The 16,024-nt window shown below is 33.8% G+C and overlaps 1 protein-coding gene and 1 long non-coding RNA gene across 4 annotated transcripts in view; one reads left to right on the forward strand and one right to left on the reverse strand.

Moving 5' to 3' along the window:
• Positions 1-1,575: 1,575 nt before the first annotated feature.
• LOC111410288 (MADS-box protein SVP-like) overlaps positions 1,576-16,024 on the reverse strand; it is a 14,802-nt gene continuing 353 nt past the window's right edge. For 2 of the 3 annotated variants that reach the window (XM_023040556.1, XM_023040555.1), the window contains exons 2-9: positions 15,571-15,768; positions 13,919-13,997; positions 2,605-2,663; positions 2,420-2,519; positions 2,296-2,337; positions 2,117-2,164; positions 1,909-2,000; positions 1,576-1,791 (exon numbers count right to left, since the gene is read on the reverse strand). In XM_023040556.1, coding sequence (XP_022896324.1) covers positions 1,773-1,791; positions 1,909-2,000; positions 2,117-2,164; positions 2,296-2,337; positions 2,420-2,519; positions 2,605-2,663; positions 13,919-13,997; positions 15,571-15,768 — 637 coding nt within the window. In that variant the 3' untranslated portion in view covers positions 1,576-1,772. Of the gene's footprint in view, positions 1,792-1,908; positions 2,001-2,116; positions 2,165-2,295; positions 2,338-2,419; positions 2,520-2,604; positions 2,664-13,918; positions 13,998-15,570; positions 15,769-15,921; positions 15,963-16,024 lie in introns of those variants that run through there. The other variant, XM_023040557.1, reaches the window with a different exon arrangement.
• On the forward strand, positions 6,518-10,052 carry LOC111410296. The gene is made up of 2 exons (XR_002705650.1): positions 6,518-8,949; positions 9,292-10,052. It is a non-coding gene; the product is annotated as an uncharacterized LOC111410296 (long non-coding RNA).

Raw genomic sequence — 16,024 nt, forward strand, 5'->3', positions numbered from 1 at the left:
GAGAAACTTGAGCTAGAATAATGGATGAGTTTACCAGTAGCAGAAAAACAATTAGGGCAATCTCAGAATCAGAAAGAGTAGAGTTCTTGAGCCTTTTTCAAAACCCTTCTGCTTCTCATTGAAAAGGTCACTCTGCGTGCCATCAAGTTATCAATCTCCTTGATCTGAATCTTCCGTCTCACCATTTTCACAGTACATTCATTGCGAAAAAATATTATCCCTTGTTTTTCAACCAAACATTGTCCATCAATCTATTCAAAAATATATTCTTTGCTAAAAATGGGGCTCAAATATATGTGTATGTTATTGGTACAATAAGAAATATATTTTGATTGTTCGTTGATAAAAATAAGGAAAAAAGAAACAAAGCATATTTTCACGGAATCTGAAACCAAAACCCAAAAAAATGGAAATCACCGTTAGAAGAATCATTGTGTCTTTTTGCAAAAATAGAATTCTTCGACGGTGTCAAATTTAATAATTCAGGGAAGAGACGAAAACCTCCACGTGCAGAAGTGAAACCCTAGAGAGAGAAAGTAGAGAGCATCTAAAATCAGTGAAGTGGCAGTGGAAGTATCAATAAAGTTGGTTTGCAAATTAAAGGTTGAACCAAATTTGAGGGCCCATCGCCCCGCCTCGAGAATTTTGTGAGGGAGGTAAATTGTGAAATGTGTTCCAACAGATTAGAAAATAAGAACTATTTGTACACTGCGTCTACAAGGAGTCCAATTCCATGTCTCAAGAATCGAATCTCCACACTACGACTGTCAACAAGGCGTGAAATAACATCACTCTCGTCTTTTGCACAACTGAATTATACCCCGAGGACAAGTTGGTTTGCAAATTGCCAATGCGGAGAGGAGAGAGAGGCATGGGTTTAAAGAAATTACCTTTATGGTACGTTGATTTTGCTGAACCTTAAAACTAGCCACACCACTGGATAATATTCTACCATTGATAAACACTATAATTAATTAATTTTGTTTGTACGCCTAATTCCACTATAATTAATTTGAGCTTATTAATTATTTTAACAGTTGTCAACTAATATTAAATTCAACTGAATTGTCATATTTGTACCTACTTTTATCTTAAATAAATAATATAAAATCTACTCCAAGAAAAATCAAAATAAATTAAGCCTAAATATGCATGGACCGCGCCCCTGTTTGTCTACCATTAAAGTAGAAGAAAGAGTTTTAAAATAGTGAATTTTTATAAAATGTATGGCCAAAAATGTGAAAAAAAAAATATTTTGAATTTACGTACAAAATATTTTATTGTAAGAGTGTGTAAATGAAAATGAAAAAAAAAATGTTCTCAAATATTGATAGACAAACAGTGGCTAAGTTCTTAAGTGATTGGAGAAGGATAAGAATCAGGATGTATTAGCAATTGCGTTTAAACCATGATATTGATGAAGTATAAATCCAAAAAAGATATATTTTTTTTAATCAAAATAACATTTCCAATTGACAATATAAAGTGTCAATTTAACATTTTTTTTTTTAAATCGCCCAACTGACCATAGTCAAATTTCACTTTTATGTACCTCGTAAATTTCCTTGGATAGTATGATTTCAATAGCATGATTTCAGCATAAATGTATGGCACAAGCAAATTCAAAACAGAAGATTTAGATGATCAGAAGCCACGTAAATCCACAACATTGGCCCCTAACACTCAACTCACTTACACAACAATTTATAATCATATCCTACTTAGAAAAATAGACAATTATCCTTCTCGGCTGTAGTCTCCTGGCATCATCTTCAGTTGGAGAAAGGTAAGCTGCCAAAATTAACATAAACACACGGTCAAAAAGATCTGAGACTACAGCCTACTAAGACAGTACTTTTTTGTTTAAATTTGAATTAGGTCACATGAATCTAATGAAAAATTAAGTACCCCAGCCTGAGGGAAGTATCAGAGCCATGAGAATTGGTGATACACTCGGATGAATTGCTTTGCTCAATACTATTTCCAGTACCATCAGGTTTCTGCATAAACAGCTCACTTTATGACTTGAGAACGCGAAATTTACTACTAAATTCCAATGCGAGCATGCAGTATGAGAAATGATATATAACTTTGGAAATTAAAGATCAACTCTCACTTCTGCTAGCTGTTTCAACTTAGCATTTTCTTCCATTAATTTCGATTCCTGCATATAAGGAAAGTCAACTAATTAGCCCAAGCCTTTAGTTGTTGATTTTATCTATTTATCGAATTTATCTCTTAACAAGGAGCAGCATGATTATATTTTTCATTGAAGGATAAAGTTTGAGGTCTTGCCTTTTTCATGAGCATATTTATCTCTTTAAAAAACTTGTCATTCTTCCCACAGAAAGACAAAGATGTTAGCACAAAAAATCTAAACAGGAAACACTGGAAAACACGGAAATGTAGGTAATAATACCTTTGTTTCCACAACATGGTTTAGTACTCCTTGTACCCTTTTCTCTAGTTTGATCAACTCATCCGTGTCAAGTCCTTGGAGCTCTTCTCCCTTGAGTTGCCTATCATAGTTATAATTGTGTCTCAACTGTGCAACGCACTTGAATATGCGTAACAGCAAATCTTTAATTCACCGCCATATTTTACCTTAATTCACGAGTCTTCTCCACTAGCATCTTGCTGAGCAAGCCATGGCTATCATTTTCCTGAGAGAAAAATGCAAATAGGGTTATTCAAATATCACACATGACATAACATTTTGTGTTTTTGACATTATATTGTTGAAATATATTCTTCATTTATTTAGTCAAGTTCGACCTTTATTTAGTTAAGTTCATTCATGTCTTTTGGGATTATTCATGTACTTGGAAAATATATGAATTATTTTCAAGATTTGTTTGCCTATAATAACTAGTACATGTATTTGATTAAATTCATGTTTTGTGAAACCAATGAAATATCAGTGAATGTACTCATTTTCCATAAGTTATTTAGGAGTGTTAACATATAAAGTTGAGCATTCACTTGAATATTGTCTTATCTTCTAAAAGTCGTTCCATAAGTGATTTTGGGGAGCTAAGAAATAAATAGAATATTCTTTTTCATCTTTCAAAAGTTTTCCATCTCCAAGTTTCCAACAAAAGTGGCATTAGAGCCATTTATAAGATTGTGGAAATAAGAGATCACAAACAGTAATTATCTTTCCGTTCATCAACTCACTGATGATAACTATAATAAGTGCTGTATCCGTATGAAAGCATATGTTGGAAGTCAAAATTTATGGACTTGGTAGAGAACAGTTTTGAAACTTAAAATGAAGAAGGCGGGTCTTAAACACGAATAGATTTGCAACAAGCAACTAAGATGAAGAATCAAAAGGCTCTTAGTATGATTCATCAAAATCTTAATGATACAATTTTTCAAAAGGTGTAAAAAATGCTACCATTCAAAGCAAGCATATGGGATTTTTCAAATTACATATAAATGTGCGAAAAAAATTAAAAAGGTTCATCTTCAATCATTGACAGGAGAACATGAAGCTCTATCCATGAAAGTACCGATTGAATTTCAAATTAGTCTTCACGACGATTGGTGATTATCAATGAGATGAAAAGGCATCGTAAAGAAGTAAGTGATTTTAGTGATCGGAATAAAAATTTGATTATTACATAAAAATTTTAATTTTCACTGCAATGGCAGTAGAAGAATCAAAAGATTTGGAAGAAATGATTATCGATGAAGTTGTGAGTAAGAAGAACAATATGAACCAAAGAGGTAGAAAACATGGAAGAGGACATAGAAGTGGAGAAAGAAATTCTCAACATCAATCCAATATTCATATAATTCAAGAGGGCGAGGAAGACAATCTCAAAAAAGAGGAAGAAAAGAATAATGGTTGAAGATATGATAAATCTCAAATTGAATGATATAATTTTCACAGGCTTAGTCATTTTGTATGTTAGTACTGAAGTAACAATGTGGGGGAGCAATCCAGCTACGATTAAAATAAAGATATGAAAATGAATTTTACTCTTGAAAATACAAGGTACAAGGAGGCAATAATTCTTGGTACTTATACACCTAAGCAAGTAATCATATGTATGGAGATCAATCTATCTTCATGGAACTTGAAGAACTAAATGACCACATTACATTTGGTAATGATTCAAAGGTGCAAGTCAAGGGTAAAATTCTCATCCAAATGAAGAATGAAGAACAATATATATTCAGTGTTTACTATATTCCTTTTATGAAGACAAATGTTTTGAGTTTTATCCAATTTTTATTCATAGAGTTCCAATCATATAGAACCAAATAATCTTGTGAATATTCAAAGTTGAGAAGTAGAGTGTTTGCAGGCATAGGTCAAAGATTCAACATTACATTTGAAACATGGCAATTTAAGTTTTGACGGTCTAAACATCTTTACAAAGTGAAATATGGTGAAGGGGCCATAACATATTTATCATCCAAATCAACTTTGCAAAGAGCCTATGAAAAGAAATCAGAAAACTTTCCCAAAAGAAGCAAGTTTTCGAGCATCGAGACTACTAAATTAGTGCATATGGATCTCTATGATCGCTCCAGCCTGCATAATTTGATAAAAGAAATTACTTCATTTCATTTATTCATGACTTTTCTCGTAAAATATTAGGTGATTTTCTTATAGAAAAGTCTGATGCAATTGAAGCTTACAAGAATTTCAAGGCGATGGTGAATAATCAAAGTAGTCACAAGATCAAAAACTTATGCTAAAATCATGGTGGTGATTATATTAGCAACACATTCAAGAATTTTTGTTAAGATCATGGCATTTTTTTCATTTTCACTTGTCTTCTAAACAAATGGCGTAGCAGAGAAAAGAATATGACAATAATGAAAATGACTTGAAGTATGCTGAAAACTAAGAAGATACCAAAAAAGTTCTTGACTGAAATTGCTTAGTGTGCTGTGCATTTGTTGAATAGTTGTCCCACCAAAGTGTGCAAAATGACTCATCAAGAAGCATGGAGTGAACTCAAGCAAAGTATATTACATTCAAGTTTTCATAAGCATTGCTTTATCTCATATTTCGAAAGAAAGAAGGACCAAACTAGATGACAACAGTGAGAAATAAATCTTAATAGGCTATGATTCAAGATGAAAAGATTACTAGCTCTCCAACACAATAAATAAGAATGTGATCACAAGTAGAGATGTTGAGTTCGGCGTTGAAATTGGGCAAGAAGAAAACTATAATTTCTTCAAGAACTTGAAAGGCTTACCACTGGATCAAAGGCAAAATCACTTTTAGAATTGGCTCCTTATTTGCCACAACGAATATGTCAATTCTTATTAATGGTTTTCCATCTCCCTTTTTCTCATGCTTGAAACTATTTATTCTTCTTTGAACTTCTTTTTCTTTTTCTTTTTCTTTTTTCTTTTTCTTTTTCTTTTTTCTTTTTCTTTTTTTTTTTTTTTTTTTTTTTTTTTTTTTTTTTTTTTTTTTTTTTTTTTTTTTTTTTTTTTTTTTTTTTTTTTTTACATCTCCAATGAATGGCATTCTAGAAGCTCTCAATCAAGCAAAGACTTCCTATACTACACTAAAGCCAAATCAATGTGGGCATAAATTGGGACATACTGTCAATGATCTCAGTTAAACCAATTAGGAAACGATTTTCTCTTTGCGGTTAAATTGGATACGCGACATAGGATAAAGAAAAAGAGTTGAGAACAAGGTGACGTGATTCCGCCTTAATTAACATCATCAGCTCTACCTCCAAGATATATCATCATCTTCATCTTCATCTTCATCTTCATCATCCTCAAGTAAAATACCACATCATTTTAGATGTTTTCGATAGATTTGTAATGATACCGAAGAGTTATCTCAACATCTCAAGAAAATAACTTTATTTTGTTTATTTGCCCATCATGCGATTATTAATTTCAATGATGCTATTAGAAATAATAATGGAGAAAGCCATGAAAGAAGAGATCTATTAAGAAGAATGATACCTGGGAGTTAGTCATGCAACCTACTAGCCAAAAGTCAATTGGAGTCATGGACTTTTGAGGAAAAAAACAATGTAAATGGTGAAATCGAATGCTACAAGACAAATGTTGGTAGCTAAAAGCTACAATCTGGAACATGATGTCAATTATGACAAAACCATTGCACTAGTAGCTCTTTTTGAAATAATAAGACTTATCATTTTCATGGCAGCATAAAATGGATGTTCAATCGACATTTTTGAATGAATTTCTACAATAAAACGTATACATACTAAAATCTCATGGGCAGGGACGAATTCAAGAGTTTGAGTCAGCAGGGACGACCGTTGACCATTTACCGTCGGCCACAATAAAATATTAAGAGTCTTTTTGATACCCATTCTTTTGCAAAAAAAAAAAAAAAAAAAAAGCATTTTGGAATAGTGATTTGACGAAGAACGTGTGACTAAAAATAAAGAAAATTTTTGAATTTACGTGTAATATTATTTTATTGAAGAATGTATGGATGAAAAAAGTAGAGAAAAAATGTATTTTGAAAAAAAATAGAAACTGAACAAGGCCTACAGTTCAAATATAACAAATATTTCATTCAAATTGAACATATATAATCCTGTTATAAGAATAAATAGAACTCATTAAACGACATTGTAGCCAAATTTTGTATAATTCGAAGGAAGAGCGCAGATTCAAATCTTTAAAATTGTTTGTATTAAAACTGTTAAAACCTAACAAATATTATTTTGTTAAATTTAGCAACATAATTCAAGTGGTACCATAATGATTAAGTTTACAATAACCCTTGCAAGAGATCACAAGTTCAAATCCCCATTGTCCCTCTCCCTATTGAATTTTGATAAAAATAATACACAACAAATCCATTGACAAGGGATTCAAACATGAGACTTCAAATATGTTTATGCAAGCTCTAACCAACTGAGCTATAAGGGATGTTTGAAATTAGAATCAATTACCTTTAATATAAGGTAAAGATTTAATCTACTGTTAAAAAATAAATAAATTCTCCCAACAGACCCTAGCTTGCCATCACCTAGATCCGTCGTTGCTCATGGCATGTTGTGAAAGGGCACGAAGACAAGGTTTTGAAGTTGAAGAGAGCCTTTTATAGTTTAGAACAAGTCTCAAGGGCATAGAAAAGACTCGATAAATTTCTTCAAGTTGATGGATTTATTTGTTTGAGACAATTGGAAACTGGTTCCTAACAAGTTCTTAATTATCCTAGCTATTTAACATATAATTTTTATTTTAGCTTGTATGAACTAAGACTTTGCTAAATTTGACAACATTTCTCAAAAATGGAATTGGATTATTTATTAGAATTAGATGCAAGCAGAAGTATAAAGGGACAACAGAAATTAAAATTACAAAAATAAATTTTTCGAATTGACCATTTAGGTGGGTAACTGAAAAGAGAATTCAAGTTTTAATTCAATATTCAAAATCAATCATCTTACTACAAAACCCTTAACTAGACTTTCAAAGCAAAACAATCTATAGAAAATTTATCTGTTTTGATTAAATTCCTAATAAAAATATAGTTCCTATTGGACAAAATGATAAAAGAGTAATTAATTAACAGTAATAAAAAATAAACAATAAAATATGATATTAAACGGAATCCACTTGTACCACTCACCTTGGATTGGAAAAGATTCATCCTTGAATCTTTTGTCGCTCATCTAACACCTTATAGGGACAGTGATTTAGTTGATACGTAAATGACATAGATATTATCGCAGATATCTTGCCTCTAGAAATCTTGAAAAACTTGAGCAACTAATAGACTTTTTTCATTTCTATCCCATTTTATCCCTAAGAAATCACCCAAAAATTCAAGTCATTGCGCTGCAAAATTTTGGAATTTCTAAATGTTTCAAGAAGTGTATTTGGTCCGATTCATATTGTTGTCCCCATGGAGGTTGCTCACAAATCCCATAACCAACGTCAGCCCCTCAATTGCCAGAACACTATCCATCTTTAAATTTTCCATTTGCAAACTTATCTACAATCAGGCTCATGACTCAACCCATCATCGCACCAGCCTTGTCAGTCATAACACGCACGTCGTGACCACCACCTCATGCCTCTTGCCCATCGCCATTGTTGTATTTTGACCAAAATTCTAGTTGATATTAGAGTTTTAGTTGAAGTGGTATTGAAGAGATCAAAGTAATGAAATGGGAAGAAAAGTCGTCGCATTTTCACTAGCATACCACTAGTTGGCTGATCGAGCAGTAGGCGAACTTTTGAAGTAGGGAGTTGCAACTCATCTATTGCTTAGCGTCATCTAGAATTTTCTCCTTTTGTCTGTTTCACGCATATTTTAACCTACTTACCAACTTTTAGTTTTTTTTCTAGGATTTCGACATGTCCCCTATAAATAATAGACTCTTCATTTATTTTAGAAGAATTGCTGAAATTGTCGTGACAATATTATTTTCTCCATTAGTTGTCAAATAAAATACTTGATTCCTCAATCAATCTATTTCTTGCTTTTAATCTTGTTTTCTATATGCAATCATATACTTCACATGTGTCATATTCGCCTCCTTCATTTCCAACAAGTGGTATTGGAGCTCTTCTATTTCAATAAATTAGTTTTAGATATAACTACAGCAAAAGTGGATTTTTACGGCATGAATTTACGGCGCGCATTTATGACATGCCGTGAAAGAAAACTATTTACGGCATGCGCTATGTGTATGCAGCAAAAATACCAATAACTCTACATGTTTACGGCGTGCATTTGTGCATGTCGTAAAATGTGAATATTCACGGCGTTCTTTTAGGGCATGCCATGTTTGTTAAAAAAAGTGAACTTATTACGGCATGCATATGCACGCCTTAAATACATTAACTTATTACGGCGTGCATATGCACACCGTAAATACCCTTTTTTCCCGCTCTTCCTTACCTTATTTCGTTTTGTCCCAATTGTTTTCCACCTTTTACGAAACAGGGCCAGCATCTTTCGTCAAGGTAATTTCTATTCTCTTCAATCCATTCCATTTTCTAGGTTTTTCCTTCTTCTGAATCTGTAATCTAAAAGAAATACTCGTATTATCATCGAAATATTTTTTGTATCTATCAATCCCCTCTAAATTACTCATCCTCCGCATTTCGATTCAATTCCCCCTCATTCCTGTAGATCTTCGCTATGCCATATTTGTTTAGTAATTCTAAATTTCATAATTCAGGGTTTTAACAGAGAGATAGAGCGCAAGTCTGGCGATTGGCGTCGGAGAAAGGGGATGGCAGATCCCTCACAAGTCTGCCAGTGGTTAATGCTTAAATATCTAATTTTTGCTTTCTTTGGGTTAGGGTTTGAAGGAATGGTGGCAGGAGAAGAGTTTGCATAATTGAAATCTAGAGAGCTTTGTGAAAAATGCTGAGTGTGCTTCAGTTGCACCTTCCATCGGACATTCCGATCGTGGGGTGTGAGCTAACACCCTACGTGATCTTGCAGCAGAATAAGTCTTGCATTCCAACTGAGGATGTAACTGAGTTCAATCCGCTTGATGGCCAGTTCTTGAAATACAGATGGTTAGTTTCTTACAATTGGTTTTTTCGTATTTTTTCTTGTCGAAAATAGATGGGAGGTTGTAAAGTTGTGTGTTTTTTTTTTTTTTTTTTTTGGTTGCTTGAGAGCTGATATTTTACGGGGTTTACCCTTTCTTTTAGGGTGTTTTCTGCTGAACTAAACAAGAAGAACTAGAAGATTTTGATTGAGTTTTTCAATTTTGAATTGTTCTGGAGTTTTTTATGTTTGTGCAGATGGGTTTGTTTGGCAGCCGGAGATAAAAATGGTAAAAAAAACTGAATTTCTTTTGGTTCAATTTATTACTGTTGGTAAAAAAAAAATAAAAAAAAAATTTATTGTGTAGAAAACATTGATTTGTTATTATACATAAGAAATCCACCTTTATTTTGCAGCTACGGATGTTTGAGCTTTGAAGTGTGACAAACAAGATTGTAAAGAAAGGGCCTTTTATGCATTGAGTTTTGGGTTTTATTCCTGTGAGATAGAATTGCTGATTGAGATGATTACATTTATAGAATCTAAAGAGAAAATGATGGAAAAAGAGAAATGTTTGGATTCTCAATTATGGCATGCTTGTGCTGGTAGTATGGTACAAATGCCTCCAACGAATTCAAATGTGTTTTACTTCCCACAGTGGCAAACTGATCACGCCTTAGGAAATGTAGATTTTAGGAGCTGCCCTAGAGTTCCGGCTTATATACCTTGTAGAGTTCCTACAGTTAAATTCATGGCGGATCCTGAGACTGATGAGGTTTTTACGAAAATGCGATTGGTTCCCGTTAATGGGAATGAGGCTTATTTTGATGAAAGTGGGGTTGTTGGGATGAATGGTTCGGATAATCCTAACAAACAGGATGGAGCACTCTTGTGAATGAAAAAAAATTTGACCTAGAATGCTTAGACATGCTAGAAAGTTCGACTAACATGATACAGTAACAAGTTCAAATTCTATGCGTTACCAAGTTTACGTTCTAAATTTCACTTTAACCAATTTGACCTTACGTGTGGAATTAATCTAACTAAAGCAAAAAGTTACTTTAATTAGTTGTGTAGGTGATTAATCATACAAGTCAATTAACCCATGTTGGAATGCCGCAGTTTGTATATTATGCAAAACAGTAAATGATAAATAATATGATGACGGAGAAACCCCAACGTGGGTAAAACTCCGGGACCAAGCCAGTTACCTCCACTATACCAATTCAGCAAGTACAAGTTATACCAAATTTCGTACCCAATCAGACCCGCTACTCTAGTCTCACGATCTACTACTGTAAATACTTCTAGCCTCTTGCTAAACTTCCTGATCTACCTCCTGCAGCCCAATCTGCTGTTCATTACAACCTCCTCGTCCTTAACTGATTGTATCACCAAGTGGAACACCAAGAACCGTCCGTTCTTGTGCTTGTAACTGCGCCTCAATTCACCTCTCTCAATCCTCCAATGAGAGAGTCCCTTCCTCAATAGATTAAGGAAGTAAGGTGCTTTGGGTCATGTAGATTCAATGTTTTTACCCAAAACATTGGTTGCCAAATCACAAGATTGATGTAGATGAAATCTCCAATTAATTGCACCTTGGATCTCTTCAAAGATGTTATGAATATCTTTTACAATGAAAGAATAATGTAGCAACCCCTTCAATTTCGTCCTAGGCCTTGAGTATTTATATTTGACGGTGTCTAAGTGGTATGGACAGAGTAAAACACTTCAAAAATGTGAAATAGGATTTTTGCCGCATAGGAGTGTCGCTCGAGCGAGAGCCAGCGAGAATCTCGAGCGAGAGGTATTCTATTTTTTTCGCTCGAGCGAAATGCCAGCGAGAAGCGAGCGACAGTGAACAGTCATCAGTGTTTTCATCATAATTTTCTCTTTCAATATCCGATTGAGGTTATTCAAGTTGCTTTGGAAAGATAACTCAAAGGACTACTACTTCTAGAAATAGCCTTTCCAAATTCCAACGTTTTTTATGTGAAAAATGCATTGAAAGTTATGACTGAAAATTCAGAACATATTTGGTGCAGCTCTTTGATATTCTTTAGACTTCCAATCGCATTCCGATGATCTTGTGTGATCTTCTTGGACATCTTAGGCTCCTTCAACAACTCAAACACTAATTTACCTCATCTATACAAATTGCACCCTAAGCCCCTGACTTTTACACCAATGTTCAATTAAGTCCCTGACTTTTACAATTATACAATGTAGTCCGTTTTGTCCACAGAATCGCCAATTACACTTTTAGACCTAACAGTGAACCACAAGAAACTCGTAGCAGGTGATTCAGTTGTGTTTCTGAGGGCCAAAAATGGGGATCTTTGCATTGGAATCAGGCGGGCGAAGAGAGGAATTGATGGAGGACTGGAAACACCATCCCTGTGGAATCCGGCAGGTGGCAGTTGCTTCATGCCATACGGAGGGTTTTCAGACTTCCAGAGGGAAGATGAGAATAGATTGACCGGAAATGGTAGAGGAAATTCAGGTAGGAATTTAATTGGCCAGGGAAAAGTGAAGCCCGAATCAGTTATTGAAGCTGCAACTCTTGCTGCCAGTGGACAACCTTTCGAGGTGGTTTATCATCCTCAATCTGGCACTTCCGAGTTTTGTGTGAAGGCGTCTCTTATAAAGGCGGCATTGCAAATTCGTTGGTGCTCCGGCATGAGGTTCAAGATGGCCTTTGAAACAGAGGGTTCTTCATGAATAAGTTGGTTCATGGGAACCATAGCATCAGTTCAGGCTGTTGACCCCATTCACTGGCCGGATTCACCTTGGAGACTTCTCCAGGTAATGCACTTAGTGTTAGATACGTCTTGTGAATCGGGTTATAGTTATTTCTGCGAGAAGTTTTATTCTTTCTGGCTCTGCACAAATTTCTGCTCAAGCACGATGTTCCAAGGGCAATTGAATAAAATCTTGTATGCTATTCCCTTACAAACTTGTGATAATGCTGTTATATTTTGGATCATAAGTAGCTAGGTTCAGTTGATTATAATAATTACATGATATTTCCCACAAGTTTACCAGATATTTTAGGATTAATCTTCTTCTCTCAGTATGTACTCTATTAGTTTTTTTAACCAATTGTACTGATCAGAATTTTCAGACTATTTTTTGCTTCCCAAGTCTATTGTGCTGAAGACTATCGTTGTTATTATATATTCTCATGTATGGGAGAAGTTTATAACTTGAACTGTTGGTTGAACTTATATCTGTTGGTTGAGGCAATGGAAAGTATTGTTATATTGGTTGGTACATTTTATTTATATGATACATGTTTGGGTTAATTTTTCATTTAAGCTTAGAATAATTAATTAGTTTAATGTTGTTTATAACGCTAGTTTGTACTCAAAAATATTTTAATTTTTATCTTAGTTGAGTTGGAATTGGATTTATGTAATTATTATAGGTGCTGGTACTCAAATAAATAAACAGATTTTTAAAAATTAAATTAACATTTATGGCGTGCAAAAGCAAGCTTTAAATGGTAACAGGGTCACCTTTCACGGCGTGTGACAAGTAAAAACTCGCATTTATGGAGTGTAGGCACATGCCGTTAAAAGTAAAAAACTCGCATTCGTATAACTAATAACGGCGTTCGTAAACGGCATACATTGCACGCCATAAAAAGGTGTTTTTAAGGCGTGCAAGCCCTTTTGTTGCATCTGTTGTGCAAGTATAACCAATGTGGCCACCTTTTGTGCTACTTCAAGATGTTAGAAGATTTATCTTAGTTCATGCCTATGGTTTCCATTATCAATCATGGCACAACGACAATTAACTTGTCCTCATCGATATATTGTTAGAAGCGTAGACTAGGCTATAATACCAATTGATACGGGTGGAAGCTAGACAATAACAAATACGAGATTAAAAAGGAAAATGCGTGCATGAATTAACCATTTAGGTGAACAATAGAAGAAAAATCTCAAACTTTCTATTCACTTTCAATCCTACAACACAATTATAACACCAAATTACTCCTAAGTAGACTTTTATGCAAAAAAAATAAATAAATAAATAAATAAAAATAAATAAATAAAATCCAGAAAACTTAATATTTTGATTAAACTCCTAATCCTAATAAAAATCGTACTAAATATAAAATGATAAAAGACTAATAAGTTAAAGTAATAAAAATAAAAAATATAATCTTAAATTAAACGGGACTATTTGCATCATAGTAATTGCCCACATGGGGCTAAATACAACAAAAGATAAATCTATATTTAATGAGCTGGAAATAATCTTGTTTGCATTATTTAATCTCACATGGTAATGTTTAAAATTGACTGCATTAATCGATGTTGAAGTCTTATTCATCTTTATTTTCTTGTTATAATTTCAATATATAAAGCATAAACACAAACAACAAATTTAAATTCGAATTGTCTATAAATGGTGTGATCTCACTTGAAGTTGGAGAGATGGTTGCCCTAATTTGCTCGAGTTCTCTGATTGCCTTCCATGCCTTTCAATTAATTCCATCATGCTGCAGAATATAACATGGGGGAACAATGTTTTCAACGAATTAAACTAGGGGAAGACAAAATAAAAATCTAACATATTTTATAAATAGAATGGCACGTTTGGTATAGAATAGAAAACTCAACTGTATGACTTATTGCATATTTTGTAATGAATACGAAACTCAACAGTATGACTTTTTTTTTTCCACTTCGGTACATACATTCAACCATATTAAATTCTAGAAGGTACGTTGAAAATGCATGCAGTTTCATTTATTTTTTGCATAAGATTGTTAAGAATTGGAATTAATATGTACACCTGGATGTCCCAACTAGGTCAGCACCTATTTACCACCCTCAACATCTATCGATCCCCAACATTTTATTAGTAATATTAAAATGAAATAGTAATCAATATAGAATTAAACTTAACCGGCTATATATAAGTTTTCAGTTATTCCTTTTAGGTGACAGCAAGAACTATAGCGACCTTATTTATACTTGTATGAGTATGAACTTAATACCACTTTGAAACGTCAGAATATATAATACTAAACCATTTAAGCTATTAGATAACATAAATTGATTAAATGTTCTCATAGACGTTGATTACTACTCGCAAAATCTTATATAAAGATTTTTCATTTCATATGTAAATGTGAGAGCCAACTTTTGAAATTTCTATAGGTCTATGTCTTGTTTAAGCAATAGAAGCAACCAGTGTAACTGTTAAAGATGATATCTGATTGAATAGTAAACCAATGGAATTTTTAACCAATCTGGTGCAAGCCAGAATCAGTATTTTCTAGTCGAAGCTACGAGGCATGCACAAATTTCATAATTATGGGTGGCTAAATACTTCAACTTAAGATATTTGCATGACATGATACCATTTTATAGCACATTATTTTTAAACTTTTAACACATTGAACAGAGTATTTACTCGACAAGACAGTGTTGGATAGGAAAACAACTAATTTCTCACATGTTTAAGGTGAAAACCTTAGACACAAAATAAAGAAACCAAGCCATCTCTCACTGAGGGCGCTATTTCATTCATGACCTGTACTACCCACTGTCCCACATTGACTCTCAAAATGAACATATTCAATAGTATTCACTGACTATTGAAGATCAAAAAATTTGCTGAAAACAACACGAGATACTAGAATACTTTCAGTTTTGTGCCATCCATGTGTTCACATTTTCCTGCCCCCCACCACCTTCACCAAAAGCTACTTCACAAACGCAAACAGCATAAAAAACATGTGATATATACGATAGATCAGTGTACCATTCGCCCCTAGTTTTGTTCGATCCTTTGTATCACACTTCTCGATTATTTGCATCCATATTGGAGCTACAATTTTCTACCTAATAATTTCCATTACTGCCCATTTAATTCGTACCTTCTCTGAAGAACGTTCTCTCTAATCATTCTCACTGTGGTTTTAGCCTATTAATATCTTTAGCTTTCAATACAAATCTAGCTAAGCGATTGAGCTCAGTAGCCAAAAGCATCAAAGCTTCGTCCCCAGTAGCATGTTGTGTGTGTGTGTTCAAGAGAGAGAAGATCAAGAGATGAAATTAGAATACCTTGAGCTAGAATAATGGAAGAGTTTTCCAGTGGCAGAAAAAACAATTAGGGCAATCTCAGCATCACAAAGAGTGGAGAGTTCTTGAGCCTTCTTAAAAACCCCTCTTCTTCTCTTTGAAAAGGTCACTTGGCGTGCAGTCAAGTTATCAATCTTCTTGATCTGAATCTTCTGTCTCACCATTTTCAAAGTGCACTCACTGCGAACAGATGGTACGTATATCTCGTCAGTTACAATAAGAAATATACAGAGTTCAAGGGACGATAAAGAAGTGAAAAGAACTTCGGTCTTTGATAGAAAAAAGAATGATTCTTGATAGAAATAAGGAAAAAACAAGCAAAGCATATCGTACAATACACATTCTGAAACCACAACCATAAAAAATAAAAAAATGAAAAATGAAATCAGAGCCATGAGAGGGGGGGCCGGGGGGGGGGGGGGGGGGGAGGGGTTTT

Source organism: Olea europaea, chromosome 15 (genome assembly GCF_002742605.1).
Source record: "Olea europaea var. sylvestris chromosome 15, O_europaea_v1, whole genome shotgun sequence".
NCBI lineage: Eukaryota > Viridiplantae > Streptophyta > Magnoliopsida > Lamiales > Oleaceae > Olea > Olea europaea.